Genomic DNA, 26713 nt, shown 5'->3' on the forward strand with positions numbered 1-26713 from the left:
ATTAATCGCTGTAGTAGAATATTTTTAGATGATTCTTTGTGTAAGGAGTGTCCAAAGTCCAGCCTGAGGGGCAAATTTCTTGTTTTGTATTGACCTGGTTTAGCATATATTGAAATACATTGGATAGGTTTTAGCATCTTTAAAGCACAAAATGTATCAAAGCGCTATATTCTGCGACCGTGGAAAATAAAACGACAACAACTTGCATTCCATTATTCGTACCCTTTTTAATCATTGTAGGATTTTCACTCTGACAAATGCTTTCAGAAGATGAAATGTTGAAGATGCGTTAAAATATAACCAACCATGAACCACAAGTAAAAACATCCCTTTTCTTTAGGAAAACTAAAATAAAATAAAATAAAAATTGGCAATTTAAGTAGAACACGCAAACCGCTGTGAAGCTTTAATGGTGCTGAATAATAAATATTAGAAAAGCTTGGCACGGCGTGATGACTGAAATGATAAAGAGCGGAAAACACTAAAAGAAAAAAAGGCAGGACGCAAAGAATTCAGACGAAAATAAACAATTAAATACCAGCAATAATTGAAAAATGATTTGGTAAAATATACATAAATAGTAGAGCGCTGATGTCTGCTTGCATGGTGGTCCAAAGTGTGTTTTTATAAAGGAGTGCTACTTAGAGATAGAAAACCATTCATTCAAGTAGTATTAAATACTAGTGTAAACAACTATGTAGTACAGTACATCACTATTGGATAGTGTGCATATGACATGATCATCAGTGCTGGCTTAGAGTGGAACTTACAAGAGTTTACTGGTATTTTGACGCATCCCATAAATAGACTGCGAGTTTGTGTCCAATTGTTGTAATTTTTTTACGGCTGCCCGTCCGGGATCCAAACAACTTTATTCTGTTCCTGCTCGACAATGGCGGCGATCTGAGTGCAAATGAAGGAGACGCTGCCTCCTTGGACAACGGCTGCAGAAAGAAAGGGGGTCGGGGGGGGGGACATAGTGATCAGTATGAATGCAAAGTGGGGTTATAATTCATCAAAATTCAACATTTTTGTAGTCGAAATGAATTTTGATTACACTATTAAAAAGTCAATATTGTTAGGGATCTTTTAAATTGTAGCGCATGGCCAAATTAGACCCGCGAGCAGGTTTTATCCAGCCCGCCAGATTAGTTTGCAATGCATAAAAATGAGCTGTAATGATAAATGCTATTTTAAATTTGTCCACTAGATCAGTGGTTCTCAACCTTTTTTCAGTGATGTACCCCCTGTGAACATTTTTTTAATTCAAGTACCCCCTAATCAGAGCAAAGCATTTTTGGTTGAAAAAAAGAAATAAAGAAGCAAAATACAGCACTATGTCACTATGGCGTTCGGGTGGCATCCTGACCAGATGCCCGAACCACCTCATCTGGCTCCTCTCGATGTGAAGGAGCAGCGGCTTTACTTTGAGTTCCTCCCGGATGGCAGAGCTTCTCACCCTATCTCTAAGGGAGAGCCCCGCCACCCGGTGGGGGAAACTCATTTCGGCCGCTTGTACCCGTGATTTTGTCCTATTGGTCATGACCCAAAGCTCATGACCATAGGTGAGGAGGGGAACGTAGATCGACCAGTAAAAGGAGAGCTTTGCCTTCCGGCTCAGCTCCTCCTTCACCACAACGGATTGATACAGCGTCCGCATTACTGAAGACGCCGCACCGATCCGCCTGTCGATCTCACGATCCACTCTTCCCTCACTCGTGAACAAGACTCCTAGGTACTTGAACTCCTCCACTTGGGGCAGGGTCTCCTCCCCAACCCGGAGATGGCACTCCACCCTTTTCCGGGCGAGAACCATGGACTCGGACTTGGAGGAGCTTCACACTCGGCTACGAACCGATCCAGTTATAGCTGAAGATCCCAACCAGATGAAGCCATCAGGACCACATCATCTGCAAAAAGCAGAGACCTAATCCTGCGGTCACCAAACTGGATCCCCTCAACGCCTTGACTGCGCCTACAAATTCTGTCCATAAAAGTTATGAACAGAATCGCTGACAGAGGACAGCCTTGGCGGAGTCCAACCCTCACAGGAAACGTGTCCGACTTACTAGTGGCAATGCGGACCAAGCTCTGGCACTGATCATACAGGGAACGGACCGCCACAATCAGACAGTCCGATACCCCATACTCTCTGAGCACTCCCCACAGGACTTCCCGAGGGACACGGTCGAATGCCTTCTCCAAGTCCACAAAGCACATGTAGACTGGTTGGGCAAACTCCCATGCACCCTCAAGACCCCTGCCGAGGGTATAGAGCTGGTCCACAGTTCAACGACCAGGACGAAAACCACACTGTTCCTCCTGCATCGGATGTTCGACTATCCGGTGGAGCCTCCTCTCCAGTACACCTGAATAAACCTTACCGGGAAGGCTGAGGAGTGTGATCCCACGATAGTTGGAACACACCCTCCGGTCCTCCTTCTTAAAGAGAGGGACCACCACCCCAGTCTGCCAATCCAGAGGCACCGCCCCCGATGTCCACGCGATGCTGCAGAGTCTTGTCAACCAAGACAGCCCCACAGCATCCAGAGCCTTAAGGAACTCCGGGTGGATCTAATCCACCCCTGGGGCCTTGCCGCCAAGGAGCTTTTTAAGTACCTCAGCAACCTCAGCCCCAGAAATAGGAGAGCCCATCACAGATTCCCCAGGCACTGCTTCCTCATAGGAAGACGTGTTGGTGGGATTGAGGAGGTCTTCGAAGTATTCCCTCCACCGATTCACAACGTCCGCAGTCGAAGTCAGCAAAACACCACCTGCACCATACACGGTGTTGACAGTGCACTGCTTCCCCTTCCTGATGGGGCGGATGGTGGTCCAGAATCGCTTCGAAGACGTCCGGAAGTCGTTTTCCATGGCTTCCCCGAACTCCTCCCATGTCCGAGTTTTTGTCTCCGCAACCGCTGAAGCTGCACACCGTTTGGCTTGTCGGCACCTGTCCGCTGCCTACGGAGTCCTATGAGCCAAAAGAACCCGATGGGACTCTTTCTTCAGCTTGACGGCATCCCTCACCGACAGTCACCAACTACCTTGCGGCCACAGCTCCAATCAGCCGCCTCGACAATAGAGGTGCGGAACATGGTCCACTCGGACTCAATGTACCGCACCTCCCTCGTGACATGTTCAAAGTTCTTCCGGAGGTGGGAATTGAAACTCTCTCTGACAGGAGACTCTGCCAGACGTACCCAGCAGACCCTCACAATGCGTTTGGGCCTGCCAGGTCTGTCCGGCATCCTCCCCCACCATCGCAGCCAACTCAAAATGTGGGCAGGCCTGCATCAGCCTGCTGACGTCACCTGCAGAAAACTGGAGGCAATTTAATTGTACGTGGTATGCGTTTGTTTATGCATTATTTTTCTGCATAATTTGAAGGAATGATCAAATATGGCTGCCAGATGCTGTTGTAGTAATACAACTAAAGAAGGGGTCAGCCTGCATACGTTTCCAAATGATGGCAATATGAGGAAAGCATGGACCTCGCCTATCAAACAGACTCTTGCAAAACGGGACGGCCCAAGCGAGGGTGTAATTTGCAGCCGTAATTGTTCTGACTTTGAAGGAGAACGGCTTTGGTCAGAGTTTAGATGGAAAGAACTCAAAAGACTTATTTTAAAAGGGTTAGGGCCAGGGTTAGAGGTTTAGGGTTATAATAAGGCCATAAGGCCTTAATAAGTACTTAATAATGACTAGTTAAGAGCCAATATGTTACTAATTTGCATGTTAATAAGCAACTAATTAAAGGTGAATATGTTCCCCATACTTAAGTGTTTCCATTGTTTTTTTTACAAAACGAACCGTGCATGAACATCAAAACAACACAGTGCATAAACTCACAACAAATTACACACCTGACTTCTGCTGTTGCCGTATCCGTAATACACCGATAGGTAGAAGTTTTTATTTACACTTCTGCCGAACCCCTGAGGCCGACTCACCGAACCCCTAGGGTTCGATCGAACCCAGGTTAAGAACCACTGATCTAAAGGATGCATAAAATAACCCCAGCCTCTGCTGTAGCATCTATTCTATGCGCCTTATAATGCCGTGCGCCTTACTGTGGGGCGGTATAGCTCGGTTGGTAGAGCAGTCGTGCCAGCAACTTGAGGGTTGCAGGTTCCATTCCCGCTTCCGCCATCCTAGTCACCGCCGTTGTGTCCTTGGGCAAGACACTTTACCCACCTGCTCCCAGTGCCACCCACACTGGTTTAAATGTAACTTAGATATTGGGTTTCACTATGTAAAGCGCTTTGAGTCACTAGAGAAAAGTGCTATATAAATATACTTCACTTCACTACTTCACTGTATATATGAACAAAGTTTTGAAATAGGCCATTCATTGAAGATGCGCCTTATAGTGTGGACAATACGGTACATATATCTGCAAGGCCATTTTCAAGAAGGATATTTAAAGAGAAACTACATCTTGTGAGACAATGTCAGTCAACCCCGGAAGCTCGAATGGGTTCTACAGATTGTGAGTTCAGATATTTTATTTCTTTATTTTTTTCACGTTTAATGTTTTTTGCCATTTTAATTTCGACATTACCACATAAGGTATGTTTTAATTGCTGATGCGGGTTTATTGATTTTTAAAATGTGCCAGAAAATAACCTGATATTTTCACTGTTGGTGGTGATTCAATGCCCTAGTAGTGAGTAAATGTGTTTCGTATTTCTCCAGCAATGGTCATGTGGTGACATAAATGATATTTTGAGAGATAATCATTGAAGTTGGACATCACTGAAGGCCTAGGTGGGAAACGCACGGCCCGCCACTGGTAGATTAACACATTGCTTGATTAGTAAATGACATAATTGGATTTTGGACAATTGAGGTTTTAGTTATGCTGTACTTTCTTTTGCCCTGGTTTCGGCTCACCTGTGAAAAAGCGACTGTAGTCCTGCTCGGTCTTCTGGGCCGACTCAAACTGCTCCTTGGAGAGCTTCTGGGAGAGCTTATCCCGCAGGTACTGAGGGTCCTTCTGCTCTCTGAGGAGACAGGAGAAAAACCCAGTCGCCATTAATCCCTCATTGGCTGCAAAAATGAAGCAGCTTAGTTAACATGTGACCGCTGGGCCTTGATCCACTGGCTGTTCCGAGCCAAAACCTCAGCCACTTCCGGGACACTCCCGGTAGGTTTAGAGGATGTCCGCCCACGCCGTGGAGCAGGAGGAGCGCGAGGCCTCGTTGGGATTTCCCCGGACAGCTGGCACTCAGCTGATGAAAGTGGAAGGCTTAGCGGGGAATCAATCTCCTCCATGTTGTTATTTCGCAGACGAGAGTGGGCGTGGACGCGCGTGCGTGTGAACTTTGAGATCCCGCAATCATCCGTTGGAAAACGGAAGCAGGTGGGCAGGAGATCGCACGGTTTATGATCCGCGTTGTCATGTGACCGCCATTGTCAGCCGTAATTCACAAACAACCACAAAAAAAACATAAAAAAAAGGCATGGATGTACTCACTTTATCTGCTTGGCGTTTTTGTAGCGAATGAATATGACGATTGGGTAGATGTGAACGCTGTGAAGGCGTTCGATGGCGTGAGGGGCAATGTCAAGCAAGCAGTGAGAGTCCTGCCAGGCAACGTGACCACGAGAGAGGATGGGGGATGGATGTGAAGACAGAAACAGGTAAACGCGATAAGAGATAAGGATAGTGCGTTTCTGAATGTGCGTGGAGGACAATGCAGGCCACCTTCTCCATGATCTCCTTGATGGACGCCACCGCCGTCACGTCGAAGTGGCCGCTGCGTCGCTTGAAGTCGATGAACACGCAGTCCTTCACGCCGCGCTCGATGGCCTGCTGAGACGCCTTCATGATCTCTGCCAGGGAAATGCATTTGAGGGAATGAGGAAAATGCCTTCATCAAAAACTGTTGACTACAAATGACTTCTATTGTTCATACAGTGCAAACCTTGATTTATCAACCACTCAATTTGCAAACTTTTCGGTTTACGAGCTTTTGGATCACACCAAATAAGCCACTCCGTGTGCGAATGCTTTGTACATCAGCAAGTTTTTAGTTGTGATGAGAACAGACTTTTCTGTAAAAAAAAAAAAAAAAAATGCCATAGCGGAGGAGAAGACTACCTCTCGTTCAGCGGCACCTCTTCCAACGCACACGTCCCCTTCTCCCCACTACCTCCCTTCTATCCCTCTGGCTCACAAGAGGAGAGAGAGGAGCAGCTCACGAGATAAAAGTTAAAGTCCCAATGACAGTCACATACCCACTAGGTGTGGTGAAATTATCCTCTGCATTTGACCCATCCCCATGTTCACCTCCTGGGAGGTGAGGGGAGCAGTGAGCAGCAGCGGTGGCCACGCTCGGGAATCATTTTGGTGATTTAACCCCCAATTCCAACCCTTGATGCTGACTGGCCAGCAGGGAAGCAATCAGTACCATTTTTATAGTCTTTGGTATGACTCGGCCGGGGTTTGAACTCACGACCTTCCAGTCTCAGGGCGGACACTCTAACCACAAGGTCACTGAGCAGGACCTCTGGCGATGTTCATTGTGAATACATTGAGAGTGATAAGTTTATAATATTTAGCACTGATGGACCTAGTAATCTTTTAATGCTAGACATGGGGAGACCCGAAAATAATACGTTACAGTAATCGAGACGAGACGTAACAAACGCATGGATAATGATTTTCGGCGTCTTTAGTGGACAAAATGGAGCGAATTTTAGCGATGTTACGGAGATGAAAGAAGGCCGTTTTAGTAACGCTTTTAATGTGTGCCTCAAAGGAGAGAGTTGGGTCGAAGATAATACCCAGATTCTTTACCGTGTCGCCTTGTTTAATTGTTTGGTTGTCAAATGTTAGAGTTGTATTATTAAATAGAGTTCGGTGTCTAGCAGGACCGATAATCAGCATTTCTGTTTTTTTGGCGTTGAGTTGCAGAAAGTTAGCGGACATCCATTGTTTAATTTCATTAAGACACGCCTCCAGCTGACTACAATCCGGCGTGTTGATCAGCTTTAGTGGCATGTAGAGTTGGGTGTCATCAGCATAACAGTGAAAGCTAATACCGTATTTGCGTATGATGTCACCTAGCGGCAGCATGTAGATGCTGAAGAGTGCAGGGCCAAGGACCGAACCCTGGGGAACTCCACACGTTACCTTAACGTAGTCCGAGGTCACATTGTTATGGGAGACACACTGCATCCTATCAGTAAGATAAGAGTTAAACCAAGACAGGGCTAAGTCTGACATACCAATTCGTGTTTTGATACGTTCTAATAAAATATTATGATCGACGGTATCGAAAGCAGCGCTAAGATCGAGGGGCAGCAACATAGATGACGCATCAGAATCCATCGTTAGCAATAGATCATTAGTCATTTTTGCGAGGGCTGTCTCCGTGGAGTGATTTGCCCTGAAACCGGATTGAAAGGTTTCACATAGATTGTTAGACGCTAAGTGTTCATTTAACTGCTCCGCAACAATTTTTTCAAGGATTTTTGAAATAAAGGGAAGGTGAGACACCGGTCGGTAATTTACCATGAGGTCAGGATCGAGGTTAGGTCTGTCACCAATGTCCCACTGGGTGTGAGTTTTCCTTGCCCTTATGTGGGCCTACCGAGGATGTCGTGGTGGTTTGTGCAGCCCTTTGAGACACTAGTGATTTAGGGCTATATAAGTAAACATTGATTGATTGATTGAACAGGAAGTGAACAAAAGTTTTAGCAACTTTTATGTAAAAGAAAAGGGGTAGGATTTAATAAGCTCTGCTTCTTCCTACTCCTTTTTGAACATGTTGAAAAGAGAAACTGGAAAATGTGATGTATCATGTTGTATGCTTGCATGTTTGAAATAAACTCAAACTCAACTCAACTCATTTACTTTGTGTGGATTTTACTTTTTGAAATTGTTATAGGGTTGTCAAATTTAAGGATTTTTGTGATTTCTGATTGTTTGTTAGGGCACCAAAGGGACTTCTCTGTATGTGCGCGTGTTGGCAGAGCCGTTCTTTGTTGTGTTGGCTTGTTAATAAAGCAACAGCTGAAATATCACCTCCGTGTTATGTTTGTTTGATACACAGTACTGTATAGCACTTTGTTGTGCTCAAAGTGCACAAACCTTAACTAAAATATGAACTTTTCTCAAGACAAGGATGTTTATATTGTTTCTTATGCACAAATTTGGTTCACTATACAAACTTTTCATTTTACAAACTCTGTTCTAGAACCCAGTAAGCTTGCAAATTGAGGTTCCACTGTAATTCTGATGGGGATAATTGTTTGCAAAGGAGAGAAAACAACCGGAGGTCGACTAAGAAAGATTACGTTTAGTTTCCGCTATAAAATGAAGCCGATTGGAAAAAAAATCCCACCGGGCAAACAGCGGCAGAACCTGTCGGGAGCCTCGTTCACCAGCATGTCCTTACTGGCCTCGGCCAACGGTCCCAAGATCAGCACCGGTCTGGGGAATAAACACTCCACCTTCTGGACTCGCTGGTACAACAGACCTGCACCATCTGAAGAAGAAATAAAGAGAAATAAGTTTGTTTTCCTTATAGTTTGAAGCAAAGTCAGATTAAAGGCTGACGTATTGCTTGAAGTCGTCTTGATTTGTTTATAATAGGTATGCAAGATTTTTATTTTATTTTTTTCAAGCTGATACCGTTAACTTACTCATATGTATTTTTTCTAAATGTAGATTTGACTGCAGTTTGTAGGAAAGTACAAGCTCTACCTGTAGATTTGTCCTGACCACTATGGTAGAGCTAACACCACATTCATAAACCAGTGAACCTGATTAGAGATGGGTATTGTTTACATTTTATTTATTTATTTGTTTGTTTTACTTTAAAAACGGTGCCAGTGCTTAAACGGCACAGGAACCGTACTACATATTAAAACCATGCACATTTACTACTTACGTATAAAATACTACACGGTCTAGCTCCATCCTATCTTGCCGATTGTATTGTACCATATGTCCCGGCAAGAAATCTGCGTTCAAAGGACTCCGGCTTGTTAGTGATTCCCAAAGCCCAAAAAAAGTCTGCGGGCTATAGAGCGTTTTCCGTTCGGGCTCCAGTACTCTGGAATGCCCTCCCGGTAACAATTCGAGATGCCACCTCAGTAGAAGCATTTAAGTCTCACCTTAAAACTCATTTGTATACTCTAGCCTTTAAATAGACTCCCTTTTTAGACCAGTTGATCTGTTGTTTCTTTTCTTTTTCTTCTATGTCCCACTCTCCCCTGTGGAGGGGGTCCGGTCCGATCCGGTGGCCATGTACTGCTTGCCTGTGTATCGGCTGGGGACATCTCTGCGCTGCTGATCCGCCTCGACATCTCTGCGCTGCTGATCCGCCTCCGCTTGGGATGGTTTCCTGCTGGCTCCGCTGTGAACGGGACTCTTGCTGCTGAGTTGGACCCGCTTTGGACTGGACTCTCGCGACTGTGTTGGATCCATTGTGGATTGAACTTTCACAGTATCATGTTAGACCCGCTCGACATCCATTGCTTTCCTCCTCTCTAAGGTTTTCATAATCATTATTGTCACCGACGTCCCACTGGGTGTGAGTTTTCCTTGCCCTTATGTGGGCCTACCGAGGATGTCGTGGTGGTTTGTGCAGCCCTTTGAGACACTAGTGATTTAGGGCTATATAAGTAAACATTGATTGATTGATTGATTGAATTTAATGCCTTTTATCCATCTATCTTAGCCTACATATCGGTGGTCGGGTTGTGGGGGCAGTAACCTAAGCAGAGAAGACCACACTTCAATCTCCCCAGCCACCTAGAGTAACTCCTCCCGGGGGATCTTAATGCATTCCCAGGCGAGCTGAGAGAAATAATACCCCCAACATGTCCTTGGTCTTCCACGTAGCCTCCTCCCAGTTGGAAGTGCCCTAAAAATCTCATCCGGCTCCTCTCGAAGTGCACCAAGCCTTTTTATATTTGTCATTTTGTGACATTTAAGTTGCAAAGACTAGTAATTTAAATACTCCAAAGATAAAACAAATGGTAACTTACTAAAACATAAAAAATGAGAAAAAAATCTACAACAACATGTCATAATTATTGCAGCAATGCAGAACATGCAAAAAAATGACCTACTCGAGTTGTAATGTTTGATTGATCAATCAATCAATCAATCAATGTTTACTTATATAGCCCTAAATCACTAGTGTCTCAAAGGGCTGCACAAACCACCACAACATCCTCGGTAGGCCCACATAAGGGCAAGGAAAACTCACACCCAGTGGGACGTCGGTGACAAGGATGACTATGAGAACCTTAGAGAGTCTCACCTTAAAACTCATTTGTATACTCTAGCCTTTAAATAGACTCCCTTTTTAGACCAGTTGATCTGCCGTTTCTTTTCTTTTTCTTCTATGTCCCACTCTCCCTTGTGGAGGGGGTCCGGTCCGATCCGGTGGCCATGTACTGCTTGCCTGTGTATCGGCTGGGGACATCTCTGCGCTGCTGATCCGCCTCCGCTTGGGATGGTTTCCTGCTGGCTCCGCTGTGAACGGGACTCTCGCTGCTGTGTTAGATCCGCTTTGGACTGGACTCTCGCGACTGTGTTGGATCCATTGTGGATTCAACTTTCACAGTATCATGTTAGACCCGCTCGACATCCATTGCTTGATAAGGTCTGCTGTTGGCATGGTAAGGTCGGCAATAATGTTCAAATGAGTGTCAGACTTTGTGTGCTTCCGGCAGGATGCCAAGTTACTAACAAGAATGCTACCTGCAATTTAACCGTCGAGGACTTGTTGAAGGTGGTCTGCGTTCCCTTAGAACCGGAATAAGGTACCAATAGCTTCTTTTTTCAGTGGGCGGTTTGACGTGTCAAAGTCAAGTGTTCTGTTTTCTTTCCTTGTGGAGTGTTTGCAGGGCATTTGGTTCGGGCAACCCACGGAATGTCTTCCTCTGATGAGAAGAGAAGTCCGACCAACAGTACAACTAACACTAAGTTTATGTACACTTTAAGACCTGTTGATTTTATGTGAAATTTGGAACATCCTACAAAGTAGGAGCGCTTGATATGTTCACCCTAACCCACCTTTACCGTGAATTGATTAACGTGGACCCCGACTTAAACAAGTTGAAAAACTTATTGGGGTGTTACCATTTAGTGGTCAATTGTACGGCTTCACGGTGGAAGAGGGGTTAGTGCGTCTGCCTCACAATACGAAGGTCCTGCAGACCTGGGTTCAAATCCAGGCTCGGGATCTTTCTGTGTGGAGTTTGCATGTTCTCCCCGTGAATGCGTGGGTTCCCTACGGGTACTCCGGCTTCCTCCCACTTCCAAAGACATGCACCTGGGGATAGGTTGATTGGCAACACTAAATTGGCCCTAGTGTGTGAATGTGAGTGTGAATGTTGTCTGTCTATCTGTGTTGGCCCTGCGATGAGGTGGCGACTTGTCCAGGGTGTACTCCGCCTTCCGCCCGACTGTAGCTGAGATAGGCGCCAGCGCCCCCCGCGACCCCAAAAGGGAATAAGCGGTAGAAAATGGATGGATGGATGTACGGAAAATGTACTGTACTGTGCAATCTAATAATAAAAGTGTCAATTAAACCAATCAAACCTACTATGTGCAATCATCTCATTGGAGCACTTAAAAATTATTTAGATTGTTTTTTTTTTATGTTATCAGATTATCCGTGTTACGTCATAATTCCTAATATCGACCAGATAATTATTCAACCGATAATTTGACTCATAGTACTCTCCAAAACATTAGAGGCAGTTTTTTCTGAGTGAAAAAACGCAACTCTTGTTGTAGGAGCCTAAATGTTGTTTAAGTTAATTTACATTTTATGGAAGGAGGTGCTTCATGTTTATTCACCAAAAATGGGACTATTTACTTTATTTGCATTATACGAAAATGTATATATTGCATGATTAGAATAATTATAAGGTACACTTTATTTGTAATTATTATTTTTTTCTGAATAATTTGATGACGTACCATTTTATACTGCTTTAATACAGTTAAGAATATGTAACTGTTTAATTGCATATATGGCGGAAGGATCTGTGTGGTAATAAGGTTTGGACACAATGTATTATGGGTAAAGACAGTCAGGTATGGTGGAATAGAGCCACAAACTATTTTGACCTTACTCTTACTTTTTCTTACTGTAACACACTCGCTTTATTATGCCATTAACTTTCTGCCACATGATTATTGTTTGATGTTTTGAATGATTAAGTTCATAAGTAAACGATACAAAACGAAGAGGCGTGTCTGGAGTTTTGTTTGCTTCATTAGGAAACTGCATTTGTGGACTAGCTATTAGTGTTATGAAATATTGACTATAATTTTATTTTTGTTGCATTTTCATTTCAAACATTCCACAAGGTGATGCCATATACCTATGCTTTGACATACCCAGTTTTATTTTTCCCTCACTTATTAAAAACTTTGTGGCACAAGTGAATTTGAACAATACAGTTTATAGCTAATAATTGGTTCTGAAAATTAATCATGAATTATAAAAATTAATATTTTATCGGATTGCGCATGAAAACCTTCTAAGTAAGTTTTTTCACATTATAAAAGCCCTCTAGACATGAAAAAACACAGTTTAGTCATCTTTACACTCTTTTAATCCAATACAGTAATGGTGCTTGAGGTTGAGCCATTCAGTGTCTACGATACTGAACTGTGCGCTATTATTGGTTCGGTCTTTTTTAGGGACGAATACTATTCTAGTGTTGAATTTTATACGTTTATTTAGACATTTTTATCCTCGAAAATGCTTATTTCAGGCCTTTTTTAGGTTGTCGAAAATTACAATAAAAAATTATATTAATTCCACACAAATCTGCAGGTGGTGAAGCTGCAATATTTAAAAGCGTGATGCGGCGAAGGACCGCAAAAAGACACTCTAAATATGTATACAAAAACTATTTAAAAAACTACAATACTGTTAGAAAGGTTCCCAAACTCTGTGCTACCTTAAGAGACTATTGTGAGCAGTCCACCTTAAGAGCGCAAGGCATTGTGGGGCGCGCTTATTCCATCCATCCATCCATTTCCTACCGCTTATTCCCTTTGGGGTCGCGGGGGGCGCTGGCGCCTATCTCAGCTACAATCGGGCGGAAGGCGGGGCACACCCTGGACAAGTCGCCACCTCATCGCTGGGCCAACACAGATAGACAGACAACATTCACACTCACATTCACACACTAGGGACCATTTAGTGTTGCCAATCAACCTATCCCCAGGTGCATGTTTTTGGAAGTGGGAGGAAGCCGGAGTACCCGGAGGGAACCCACGCATTCACGGGGAGAACATGCAAACTCCACACAGAAAGATCCCGAGCCTGGATTTGAACCCAGGACTGCAGGAACTTCACGGTGGCAGAAGGGTTAGTGCGCGCTTATTCATTCTAACCAAAACAGAGCACAGAGTGGTGAATGCCAGTCCTTTACATTTGCTGCCTGTATAAATATCTACAACTTGTAAGATTGTATAGCACTGCGGTACCTGGTGTGTCACTGACGAATGTAAGTTCATTATATAGTTGTTTGGCGCGCAGCGTGTCTTGTTTACAGCGTCTAGACCAGGGGTGCCCACACTTTTTCTGCAGGCGAGCTACTTTTCAATTTGGGATCTACCTCATTTATATATATCATTTATATTTATTTATTTATGAAAGAGACATTTTTGTAAACAAGTTAAATGTGTTTAATGATAATACAAGCATGTGTAACACATATAGATGTCTTTCTTTCACGAAGACAAGAATAAATGTTGGTGTATTACCTGATTCTGATGACTTGCATTGATTGGAATCAGACAGTAGTGATGCTCGGAAATCTAGCGTGTACAAGCGATCACTTGTGCACGCCAGATTTCCGAGACTCTTATTTTGTTAGCGCAGGCAGCATGAAGCAGGTCTTTTATTGTAAAGATAGGAAATGTGCAGTCGGCCTTTAGAGTTTTGACGGAAGGTACGGTGCGAGAGTCTGTTAAAATAAAAAGTGTTTCTCGCCTTCCTCTCTGTCATTTTTTCTTAATATTGATCTCGCAGCCAGCGTCATCTCACAAGACCTTCGGGTGCCGTGAATGTCAATCAAGGGACGTCTTGGTGAAGATTGCTGATCGCTAATTAATTGAAAGAGACATTTTTGTAAACAGGTTAATTGTGTTTAATGATAATACAAGCATGTGTAACACATATAGATGTCTTTCTTTCACAAAGACAAGAATATAAGTTGGTGTATTACCTGATTCTGATGACTTGCATTGATTGGAATCAGACAGTAATGATGATAACGCCCACATTTTCAAATGGAGGAGAAAAAAAGTTGTCCTTTCTGTACAATACCACATGAAAGTGGTTGGTTTTTGGCATCTAATTCATCCAGCTTCCATACACTTTACAAGAAAAACATTGGCGGCAAATTCCGTAGCTTGCTTGATTGACATTCACGGCACCCGAGGGTCTTGTGAGATGACGCTGGCTGCTGCCAGTTCATTATTATGAAAAAATGACAGAGAGGAAGGCGAGAAACACTTTTTATTTCAACAGACTTTCGCGCCGTCCCTTCCGTCAAAACTCTAAAGGCCGACTGCACATTTCCTATCTTCACAATAAAAGCCCTGCTTCATGCTGCCTGCGCTAACAAAATAAGAGTCTCGGAAAGCTGGCGTGCACAAGTGATGTGCACGCCAGCTTTCTGAGGGATCACTTGTGCACGCCAGTTTTCCGAGACTCTGTATTTAGTTAGCGCAGGCAGCATGAAGCAGGGCTTTTATTGTGAAGATAGGAAATGTGCAGTCGGCCTTTAGAGTTTTGACGGAAGGTACGGCGTGAGAGTCTGTTGAAATAAAAAGTGTTTCTCGCCTTCCTCTGGGTCATATTTTCATAATAATGATCTTGCAGCAGCCAGCGTCATCTCACAAGACCCTCCGGTACCGTGAATGTCATTTAAGTGACGTCTTGGTGAAGATTGATGATCACTCATTTTTAGGTCTATTTTTTTTAAAAGCCTGGCTGGAGATCGACTGACACACCCCCCGCGGTCGACTGGTAGCTCGCGATCGACGTAATGGGCACCCCTGGTCTAGACAATGTATTTCATGTACCAGTCCTTTATCTCTTCAAAGCGAACATTTCGGACATTTTGTGCCTTTGTACATGTAAGCGAGCACCTTATCCTGCACGGCAGGTCACAAACAGCACATTTACGTGCCTTCTGTAGCGTACAGTGACACCTTCTGGTCTAGTTAAGTCATTTAAGTTCAGTTAAATGTTGGTATGATGTTATTTGAGTGTTTAGTGTGATGCTATCCTGTAGTGCAGGGGTGCCCATTACGTCGATCGCGATCGACTGGTCGATCTCGGAGGGTGTGTCAGTCGATCTCAAGCCAGGCATTAAAAAATAGACATAAAAATGAGCAATCATCAATCATACCAAGACTTCACTTTCGTCAGTTGTTTGACATTCTCGGCACCCGAGGATCTTGTGAGATGACGCTGGCTGCTGCGAGCTCATATTTAAGAAAAAAATCAGTAACAGGGCGGACGCAGAGAGACACATTTTATTTCTAGAGACTCCGTACCTACTGTCAAAACTCTAAAGAGCGACTGCACAGTTCCTGTCTTCACCATAAAAGACCTGTTTCATCCTGCCTGTGCTAACAAAATAAGAGTCTCAGAAAGCTAGCGTGCACAAGCTAACAAGCTACGGAGTTTGATGCCAATGTATTTCTCCCCCGCCCTCAGCGACCGCTTTCTCACTTGCTTGCCCACCCGCACACTCACCGACGTCACTCACCTGCTGCCAGACATTAAAGGGCCACACACATATGCTACTCTCATAACAAAGTGTTTAAAAAGGAGTATGCAAGTTGGACAAATGAGATGCCAAATCCAACCACTTTCATGTGGCATTGGACAGAAAGGAGGACTTTTTTTTTCCTCCATTTGAAAATGCGGACGTTATCATCATTACTGTCTGATTCCAATCAATGCAAGTCATCAGAATCAGGTAATACACCAACTTATATTCTTGTCTTCATGAAAGAAAGGAATCTATGTGTGTTAAACATGCTTGTATTATCATTAAACACCATTAACTTGTTAACAAAAATGTCTCTTTCATAAATAAATAAATATAAATTATAAATAGGAATGAGGTAGATCTCTTCGACTTGGTCAATTGAAAAGTAGCTCGCCTGCAGAAAAAGTGTGAGCGCCCCTGTTGTAGTGTATATGGCAGGGCTTACTGTTTACTGGTGAAACTAATGTGTACTAAATGCCAATTATTACTGGTATATGCTATATTGTGTATCCATGATATATTATTGCACTAAGGTGATATGTACTATTACTACGTAGGCTATGTTATTCTATACTAATTGGTTATGATGTTCTTATCTGTTTACTGCAGAACCACCAATACTTAACAGTGTTGTACCATTCAGCCAATCCATTGTAACCTCCCATGCCTGTCAACCTGCCTACTAAACAAGTAAACTGCCATATGCCAAACGAACTGTCCTGTCCATTGTGTCCTGACCGACGCCCCGGGGGCGAATGAGACTACCTTTATAGAACCATACAGTCCTTTATAACTCTCCACAACATTGTGGTCCTTTGAGCCGGATATGAACCAGCGACCTACAAATGTGAATACAAAATTGTACTACCTTACGTGCAGCGTGTTTACGATTTAACGACTTTACACATCCACATTAAAACAATAAACCAGACTCAGACTCCTTTTCTAGTCCAGTCGGTAGTCGGGTGGCATGCAATGTGGGCAAATGTCAGTGATGTATCTGCATTTGCATGAAAAAAAACATCTTGCAAACGAAAGGCGAATTGGTTGTAATTGTTCATTTCAATGAGCTGTTTAAGACTATTTGTTTGCGAATGTGGGCTTCAGGGTGGCAGAGGGGTTAGTGCGTCTGCCTCACAATACGAAGTTCCTGCAGTCCTGGGTTCAAATCCAGGCTCGGGATCTTTCTATGTGGAGTTTGCATGTTCTCCCCGTGAATGCGTGGGTTCCCTCCGGGTACTCCGGCTTCCTCCCACTTCCAAAGACATGCACCTGGGGATAGGTTGATTGGCAACACTAAATTGGCCCTAGTGTGTGAATCCATCCATCCATCCATCCATCATCTTCCGCTTATCCGAGGTCGGGTCGCGGGGGCAGCAGCCTAAGCAGGGAAGCCCAGACTTCCCTATCTCCAGCCACTTCGTCTAGCTCTTCCCGGGGGATCCCGAGGCGTTCCCAGGCCAGCCGGGAGACATAGTCTTTCCAACGTGTCCTGGGTCTTCCCCGTGGCCTCCTACCAGCTGGACGTGCCCTAAACACCTCCCTAGGGAGGCGTTCGGGTGGCATCCTGACCAGATGCCCGAACCACCTCATCTGGCTCCTCTCGATGTGGAGGAGCAGCGGCTTTACTTTGAGTTCCTCCCGGATGGCAGAGCTTCTCACCCTATCTCTAAGGGAGAGACCCGCCACCCGGCGGAGGAAACTCATTTGGGCCGCTTGTACCCGTGATCTTATCCTTTCGGTCATGACCCAAAGCTCATGACCATAGGTGAGGATGGGAACGAAGATCGACCGGTAAATTGAGAGCTTTGCCTTCCGGCTCAGCTCCTTCTTCACCACAACGGATCGATACAACGTCCGCATTACTGAAGACGCCGCATCGATCCGCCTGTCGATCTCACGATCCACTCTTCCCCCACTCGTGAACAAGACTCCTAGGTACTTGAACTCCTCCACTTGGGGCAGGGTCTCCTCCCCAACCCGGAGATGGCACTCCACCCTTTTCCGGGCGAGAACCATGGACTCGGACTTGGAGGTGCTGATCCTCATTCCGGTCGCTTCACACTCGGCTGCGAACCGATCCAGCGAGAGCTGAAGATCCCAGTCAGATGAAGCCATCAGGACTACATCATCTGCAAAAAGCAGAGACCTAATCCCGTGGCCACCAAACCGGAACCCCTCAACGCCTTGACTGCGCCTAGAAATTCTGTCCATAAAAGTTATGAACAGAATCGGTGACAAAGGACAGCCTTGGCGGAGTCCAACCTTCACTGGAAACGTGTCCGACTTACTGCCAGCAATGTGTGAATGTGAGTGTGAATGTAGTCTGTCTATCTGTGTTGGCCCTGCGATGAGGTGGCGACTTGTCCAGGGTGTACCCCGCCTTCCGCCCGATTGTAGCTGAGATAGGCGCCAGCGCCCCCCGCGACCCCGAAAGGGAATAAGCGGTAGAAAATGAATGGATGGATGGATGTTCGCGAATGTCACATTTCAACCTAACGCAAAGCTAGATTTTCGTGGCTTGCAAGAGGCTTCGGGACGGGAGGAGCCAGTCGGCGTCAGTCAGGGCATATTTCAGCCTTAAGACCTCACCTTCTGTGATGGGTAAATAATCGGACATCATGGCGTCCCCAGTCATCAGGTCCTTGCCGTCTTTGGAGCTGCTGCGCTTGTGCTTCAGTCGCCTCCGAAAGAAAGACCTACGGGCGGCCGCGGACATGGGCTTGCCGCCGCTGCCGTCATCCTTCATGTCGGTCCCACCGTGTCTTCTGTAGAATTCCTGGTCCATCCTTGGTAAAAAAACACCAGAGCAGGGTGATGCCACTTAAGACGGGGGGGTGTCTCTGCAGGAGATCACAGGGCGCAGACTTACATGTATTTCCCTGGGATCTGCCCTTTTTCCAACTTCCGCGCTTTCTCGTCAAGTTGCCACGCCATCCAGTAGTCGAAACCGCCGTTCGGTAGGGTGTCCTCAACGTACAGTATGTCGTCCTTCTTGAAGCTCAGCTCCTGCTCGGCGTCGGCCACCCTCTCGTAAAGTGTTCTAAGGAGTAGAATGATAAAGATGGATGATAAATAATGAATAAAGTTGTGGATTGTTGTAAAAAAATTGGGATTTCATGAACTCTGACTGCTACGTATGGGTACCGTTCAAATTTAATAATAATAATAATAACAATAATAATAATAATGGATTAGAGCTTTGCCTTCCGGCTCAGCTCCTTCTTCACCACAACAGATCGATACAACGTCCGCATTACTGAAGACGGTGCGGCGTCTTCAGTAATGCGGACGTTGTATCGATCCGTTGTGGTGAAGAAGGAGCTGAGCCGGAAGGCAAAGCTCTCAATTTACCGGTCGATCTACGTTCCCATCCTCACCTATGGTCATGAGCTTTGGGTCATGACCGAAAGGATAAGATCACGGGTACAAGCGGCCCAAATGAGGCGGCTCTCTCCCTTAGAGATAGGGTGAGAAGCTCTGCCATCCGGGAGGAGCTCAACGTAAAGCCGCTGCTCCTCCACATCGAGAGGAGCCAGATGAAGTGGTTCGGGCATCTGGTCAGGATGCCACCCGAACGCCTCCCTAGGGAGGTGTTTAGGGCACGTCCAACTGGTAGGAGGCCACGGGGAAGACCCAGGACACGTTGGGAAGACTATGTCTCCCGGCTGGCCTGGGAACGCCTCGGGATCCCCCGGGAAGAGCTAGACGAAGTGGCTGGGGAGAGGGAAGTCTGGGCTTCCCTGCTTAGGCTGCTGCCCCCGCGACCCGACCTCGGATAAGCGGAAGATGATGGATGGATGGATGGATAGAGTTATATAACGTTTTTTTTAAATATGAACAGATACACTACCAAATCCCAGTATCTGGCAAATTGACACCAGTACGCAATGTTACCAATTCTATGTACTTTTGTCTATTCTATTTTTTTCATGCATCACAGAAAAGAGTAATTTGTATCATTTTAAAAGTAGGATACAGAGACCACACAAATCCACTCTTCATTAGGTCAAGATTATTAAATCTAAAAGACATTGTAGAATTGCACACTCTATTAGTGATGTTCAAAGCTAGAAATAAAGTTATTCTGAAGGATTTACAAAAATCATTTATGTTCACGTCTGAAGATGAGAATCACAGAAGGCTGAATGATTTTAAACATCCAACAAATTTGAAACAAATGTGCTTTTCTGTTGCTGGTGTGAAAGCATGGAATTCTCTAAAGCAGGGGTGTCAAACTCAAATACAGAGTGGGCCAAAATTTAAAACTGAACAAACCCACGGGCCAAGGTTGAACAAATTAACCTTTTATTAAGGACCCAAACAAGTTTTGCATTGAACAAGCAAGGCTTATATACAGTAAATTTATAGTGACATGCAAACTTGTGTTTCAAATAATAATACTGAAAAAATATCAATGGCATATCAAATAAAATTTATATCAATCAATCAATCAATGTTTACTTATATAGCCCTAAATCACTAGTGTCTCAAAGGGCTGCACAAACCACTACGACATCCTCGGGCAAGGAAAACTCACACCCAGTGGGACATCGGTGACAATAATGACCCAGTGGGACGTCGGTGACAATGATGACTATGAGAACATGATACTGATGATACTGATGACTATGAGAACATATGAGAACATGATACTGTGAAAGATCAATCCATAATGGATCCAACCCAGTTGCGAGAGTCCAGTCCAAAGCGGATCCAACACAGCCACATATACAAATATACAATATACATATACAAATTGAATGCCTCTTTTCTATTTGCAGCCTTCTGAGGTAAATATCAAAATATATTGTGGCGTCGCGAAAGAGTTAGTGCTGCAAGGGATTCTGGGAATTTGTTCTATTATGTTTATGTTATGTTACAGTGCAGATGTTCTCCCAAAATGTATTTGTCATTCTTGTTTGGTGTGAGTCCACAGTGTGGCGCATGTTTGTATCAGTGTTAAAGTTGTTTACACGGCCACCCTCAGTGTGACCTGTATGGCTGTTGACCAAGTATGCCTTGCATTCACTTATGTGTGTGTAATAGCCGCATATATTATGCGAGTGGGCCTGCACGCTGTTTGTATGGAGGAAATGCGGAAGTGACGACAGGTTATAGAGAATGCTAAAGGCAGTGCCTTTAAGGCACGCCGTCAATATTGTTGTCTGGGTGGAAATCGGCAGAATGCTTGCCCCGGGAGATTTTCGGGAGGAGCCCTGAACTTTGGGAGGATTGGCAAGTGTGAGAAATTGCGGTGTTACAGCGGCACCGCTGCTGTGTAATAACGGCGGGCCAGCTGTAATGTTCATTTGATATTGCTTCAAGGGCCAAATTCGGCCAGAGTTTGACACCCATGCTGTAAAGAAAGGCTTAAAAAGTTGCAAGAGTAACTTTGAATTTAAAAAGAGTTACAAAAAGAGACAATTGGAATTATATTAAACTGATTTATGATTTTGATTGGATGTGTCATTGTGAAAATGCTTAAACGAAAATCAAAATTATGTTGGAGTTCGGGTGTTGGTGGAGGGAACAGTGATAGTCATCTAAAATAATTTGTATTAAAAAGGGGGCAGATAAATATAAGAATATTATTCTTCCGCCTGCTCCTTTCTGATCATGGAAATTGATAAGAAACGAAAGACAATAGAAGTGTCAACTGTACGTGGCTTTTATATATGCATTTTCATGAAAGGGATGAAAAGAAATGATGATGACATTAGTTTCAATTGTAATGCAGTTGCACTCCCAAGACATTAGATGGCAGTACTGTATAGGCTAAAGCAGAGAGTATTGCCAAATCGGTTTTAGGTGATCTCCTCAATGATTGGTCAAAAAGGCACTCACGCCACTACAGGCTGCTATGACTACTACTAACTTCCAGCTGATGCTATGTATTTGCGATGCTTGCTCATTAATTTTTTGACATGTAAAAATCTCCTGCTGTTCCCTCCCTCTTGAGAATTGAGGAAAGATTTGACATCGCTTTCCCAACCACCCAGAACGAAGACAAGTATGGGAAGTGAATTTTCGCCGTCAAACACTGGAGAGCCATCAAATACAATGTCTTGTGCGAGGTAAACACATGACACAGGAAATCCACACGAAAGCTTAAACAAATAAAAACAGAAGAATTTAATACACGGTGGCAGAGGGGTTAGTGCGTCTGCCTCACAATACGAAGGTCCTGCAGTCCTGGGTTCAAATCCAGGCTCGGGATCTTTCTGTGTGGAGTTTGCATGTTCTCCCCGTGAATGCGTGGGTTCCCTCCGGGTACTCCGGCTTCCTCCCACTTCCAAAGACATGCACCTGGGGATAGGTTGATTGGCAACACTAAATTGGCCCTAGTGTGTGAATGTGAGTGTGAATGTTGTCTGTCTATCTGTGTTGGCCTTGCGATGAGGTGGCGACTTGTCCAGGGTGTACCCCGCCTTCCGCCCGATTGTAGCTGAGATAGGCGCCAGCGCCCCCCGCGACCCCAAAAGGGAATAAGCGGTAGAAAATGGATGGATGGATGGAATTTAATACATAGCTCGGTTGGTAGAGTGGCCGTGCCAGCAACTTGAGGGTTGCAGGTTCGATTCCCGCTTCCGCCATCCTAGTCACTGCCGTTGTGTCCTTGGGCAAGGCACTTTACCCACCTGCTCCCAGTGCCACCCACACTGGTTTAAATGTAACTTAGATATTGGGTTTCACTATGTAAAGCGCTTTGAGTCACTAGAGAAAAGCGCTATATAAATATAATTCACTTCAGATGGGTTGATAAAAACAGATGCGGTAAAAGTAAAATAATGCTATTAGGTAACAGTAAAACAGAAAGTCAAACACGAATAAAAAATAGACAAGATAGAGTAAAAGAAACCAAATGTTGGCAGTAATGATAGATGAGAAAATGAAGTGAAAAAAAATCACATAAACAATATAAAACAACACAGTGGAAGGAAATAAGTCAATAACAAAGCAAAATATGCTCTGGACCAAAAATCACTCCATATTCTCTGCTGCTCGCCAATGTTACCACATCGGGGGTATTGTGCAGAAGTATAGGGAAATAAGTGCAAAAGTACACATATTCCCTTACCATGGTACAAAAAAGAAAGTTGGAATAACACATAATGAGCGATACATATATCCATCCATCCATCCATTTTCTACCGCTTATTCCCTTTTGGGGTCGCGGGGGGCGCTGGCGCCTGTCTCAGCTACAATCGGGCGGAAGGTGGGGTACACCCTGGACAAGTCGCCACCTCATCGCAGGGCCAACACAGATAGACAGACAACATTCACACACTAGGGCCAATTTAGTGTTGCCAATCAACCTATCCCCAGGTGCATGTCTTTGGAAGTGGGAGGAAGCCGGAGTACCCGGAGGGAACCCACGCATTCACGGGGAGAACATGCAAACTCCACACAGAAAGATCCCGAGCCTGGATTTGAACCCAGGACTGCAGGACCTTCGTATTGTGAGGCAGATGCACTAACCCCTCTGCCACCGTGAAGCCGTGATACATATAGTGATTACAATATTGATATACTTCAGACAAAAGTCATCATTTTTCCAGGATTGTTTGTCCAAAGCTAATGAAGATTCTGGCAAAATGAGCGGTAATAAGAATTTTTTGGGGGATAATTCTGTGTATTTCTTTATGAGTACGGCGCAGGGGTCTCAGACACGCTGCGTTATTTTGCGCCCCCCCACCTTAATATGAAAGTTTAATGTTAGTGCGGCCCGCAAGTTTTATATGACTGGCGCTTGACAGCGTTGTGTTATTTTGGTGCAAAATAGCTCTTTCAACGTTCTGGGTTGCCTACCCCTGCGTTAGTGGAAAAGCGGCAAATGAGTGAAAGCGACAGAGACGTTGCTATGGAGACAAGGGTTTTCTTACATGCCGGGCTGCAGTCACACCGCGACACCTGTCCGTCAGTAATAACAGTCCCCGATAACCTGGACCAATTCAAACCGTTATTTGTTTTTTTTATTGTTTAATTTGCATTGCCTCACACGATGAACACTACATGTTAGAGGTGTGGGAAAAAATCGATTCGAATTTGAATTGCGATTCTCACGTAGTGTGATTCAGAATTGATTCTCTTTTTTTTTTTAAATCGATTTTATTTTCTTTATTTTTTTATCAATCCAACAAACCAATACACAACAATACCATAACAATGCAATCCAATTCCAAAACCAAACCTGACCCAGCAACACTCAGAACTGCAATAAACAGAGCAATTGAGAGGAGACACAAACACGACACAGAACAAACCAAAAGTAGTGAAACAAAAATGAATATTATCAACAACAGTATCAATTTTAGTTATAATTTCAGCATAGCAGTGATTAAAAATCCCTCATTGACATTATCATTAGACATTTATAAAAAAAAAAAAAGAACAATAGTGTCACAGTGGCTTACACTTGCATCGCATCTCATAAGCTTGACAACACACTGTGTCCAATATTTTCACAAAGATAAAATAAGTCATATTTTTGGTTTGTTTAATAGTTAAAACCAATTTACATTATTGCAATCAGTTGATAAAACATTGTCCTTTACAATTATAAAAGCTTTTTACAAAAATCTACTACTCTGCCAGCATGTCAGCAGACTGGGGTAGATCCTACTGAAATCCTATGTATTGAATTAATACAGAATCCTTTTAAATCAGGAAAAAAATGTGTTTTTAATTGGGAATCATGTTGAATTGAAAAAAAAAATCAATTTTGAATCAAATCGTGACCCCAAGAATCGATATTGAATCAAATCGTGGGACACCCAAAGGTTCGCTGCCCTACTACATATACTTCTATATCTTTTTTGCGCTCGCCATCCAGGTACTTTCCTGGCCATTATCCGCCGGCCGCCGTTTTGCTGTAGGGAGGAAAAGTCGCACGATACACATTGCGGAAATAACATTATTCTCCGTGCGTCGGCTAAATACAAATATATTCCACAACCCCAAAGATGTCTTTTTCAAAGCCTGCAGTGAAGAGAAGGGTTAGTGATGTGCAAAGACAATTCTAAGAAAAGTGGGGGATGCAATATTTCTTTGTTGAGCACAGGGGCACCCAGACGTGTCTTATTTGCACAGAGAAAGTTGTGTTGCACAAGGGATACAACTTGTAACGTCATTATAGAACTCGACATGCTGACATGCAACATTTTTTTAAGAAATTATTTTCTCGCGGCCCAACCTCACCCAGATTCTGCGTCCAGTGGCCCCCAGGTCAATTGAGTTGGAGAGGCCTGCAATAGCGCCTTCGAGTGCAGGAATGTAGCAGAAGAGTCAAATAGGGCCGCAAAATTGTACTTTCACAAAATAAAAGCATGTTATATTGTAAGTTTATTAGCTGGAGTATGTTTAGATCTAATTATAAACATATTTCGGTTTATTTAGTCAGAAAAGCTATTACCAAAACGACAGAAATTGCATGCAACCGGGCACATCCGCACACGACTTTGGTAACAGTCATGACGCCTGTTTTATAGTCGGCCATACTCTCTTTTTAGACGACTCTGGGCCAAAAAGTGTCAAACTCATTTTCATTGATGGCCACATTGCAGTAATAGCTGCCATCACAGGGCCCCCTTGTAGGGGTAAATATATATTAATTTTAATGTATAATCGCCTCATGATATTATCACACACTTGCCTATACATTTGATTATGTAATAATTTTAACGTACAAAAAGATAGATAACTTATTTTGGAATCATAAGCAGATATTTAGGTATTTACTTGTATTTTTACACATTTCTTTTGGAATACACTGTATGTTTATATTATGTTGTTTGCACAATCAAATGATATTTAAAGTTTAAAAGACATGAAACTGGATGCAGTATATGCAATTTTTTTTGGGTCAAAAACCCCTAAATACATTTAGTGCTTTATTCACGCACGTTATTTCAAGGTTCGAGGGCCAAATAAAACCACGTGGCAGGCCAGATCTGGTACAGGGGCCATGAATTAAAGTTAAGTTATGAGTTTGAGACATGTGGTATAGACCATCTATGGTATGTTGTCTAATATCCTTTTCCAGGAAGTTGAATGTGTTATGTTGCACCCTACAAAGTGTTAATACTGTAAGTATCGTGCCTCTTATACACCAACTGTTTGATTGCAACAATAATCATAGTTGTAGTTTCCTTTCCCAAATGTGGAGATGTTGAAATGTGAGTGTGAATGTTGTCTGTCTGTGTTGGCCCTGTGATGAGGTGGCGACTTGTCCAGGGTGTACACCGCCTACCGACCGAATGCAGCTGAGAAAGGCTTTAGCGACCCCAAAAGGGACAAGCGGTAGGAAATGGATGGAAATTGCCATGAAACTACAACTATGATTATTGTTAAGGTAACGTGTGGAGTTCCCCAGGGTTCGGTCCTTGGCCCTGCACTCTTCAGCATCTACATGCTGCCGCTAGGTGACATCATACGCAAATACGGTGTTAGCTTTCACTGTTATGCTGATGACACCCAACTCTACATGCCCCTAAAGGTGACCAACATGCCGGATTGTAGTCAGCTGGAGGCATGTCTTAATGAAATTAAACAATGGATGTCCGCTAACTTTTTGCAACTCAACGCCAAAAAAACGGAAATGCTGATTATCGGTCCTGCTAGACACCGAACTCTATTTAATAATACAACTCTAACATTTGACAACCAAACAATTAAACAAGGCGACACGGTAAAGAATCTGGGTATTACCTTCGACCCAACTCTCTCCTTTGAGGCACACATTAAAAGCGTTACTAAAACGGCCTTCTTTCATCTCCGCAATATCGCTAAAATTCGCTCCATTCTGTCCACTAAAGACGCTGAGATCATTATCCATGCGTTTGTTACGTCTCGCCTCGACTACTGTAACGTATTATTTTCGGGTCTCCCCATGTCTAGCATTAAAAGATTACAGTTGGTACAAAATGCGGCT

At 43.9% G+C, this 26713-nt stretch overlaps 1 protein-coding gene and 1 long non-coding RNA gene across 3 annotated transcripts in view; both read right to left on the bottom strand.

Moving 5' to 3' along the window:
- Positions 1-207: 207 nt before the first annotated feature.
- The window catches only part of LOC133558395 (disks large homolog 5-like), a 141116-nt gene continuing 114610 nt past the window's right edge, over positions 208-26713 (bottom strand). For both annotated transcript variants that reach the window (XM_061909754.1, XM_061909753.1), the window contains 7 exons: positions 18653-18823; positions 18373-18569; positions 8355-8498; positions 5711-5838; positions 5480-5589; positions 4897-5006; positions 208-944 (listed from right to left, as the gene is read on the bottom strand). In XM_061909754.1, the coding sequence (XP_061765738.1) occupies positions 841-944; positions 4897-5006; positions 5480-5589; positions 5711-5838; positions 8355-8498; positions 18373-18569; positions 18653-18823 (964 nt within the window). In that variant the 3' untranslated portion in view covers positions 208-840. The remainder of the gene's footprint in view (positions 945-4896; positions 5007-5479; positions 5590-5710; positions 5839-8354; positions 8499-18372; positions 18570-18652; positions 18824-26713) is intronic.
- On the bottom strand, positions 9667-14429 carry LOC133558398 (uncharacterized). The gene is made up of 2 exons (XR_009807942.1): positions 10727-14429; positions 9667-10633 (listed from the first exon to the last, which is right to left on the bottom strand). It is a non-coding gene; the product is annotated as an uncharacterized LOC133558398 (long non-coding RNA).

Source organism: Nerophis ophidion, linkage group LG08 (genome assembly GCF_033978795.1).
Source record: "Nerophis ophidion isolate RoL-2023_Sa linkage group LG08, RoL_Noph_v1.0, whole genome shotgun sequence".
In the NCBI taxonomy this organism is placed as follows: domain Eukaryota; kingdom Metazoa; phylum Chordata; class Actinopteri; order Syngnathiformes; family Syngnathidae; genus Nerophis; species Nerophis ophidion.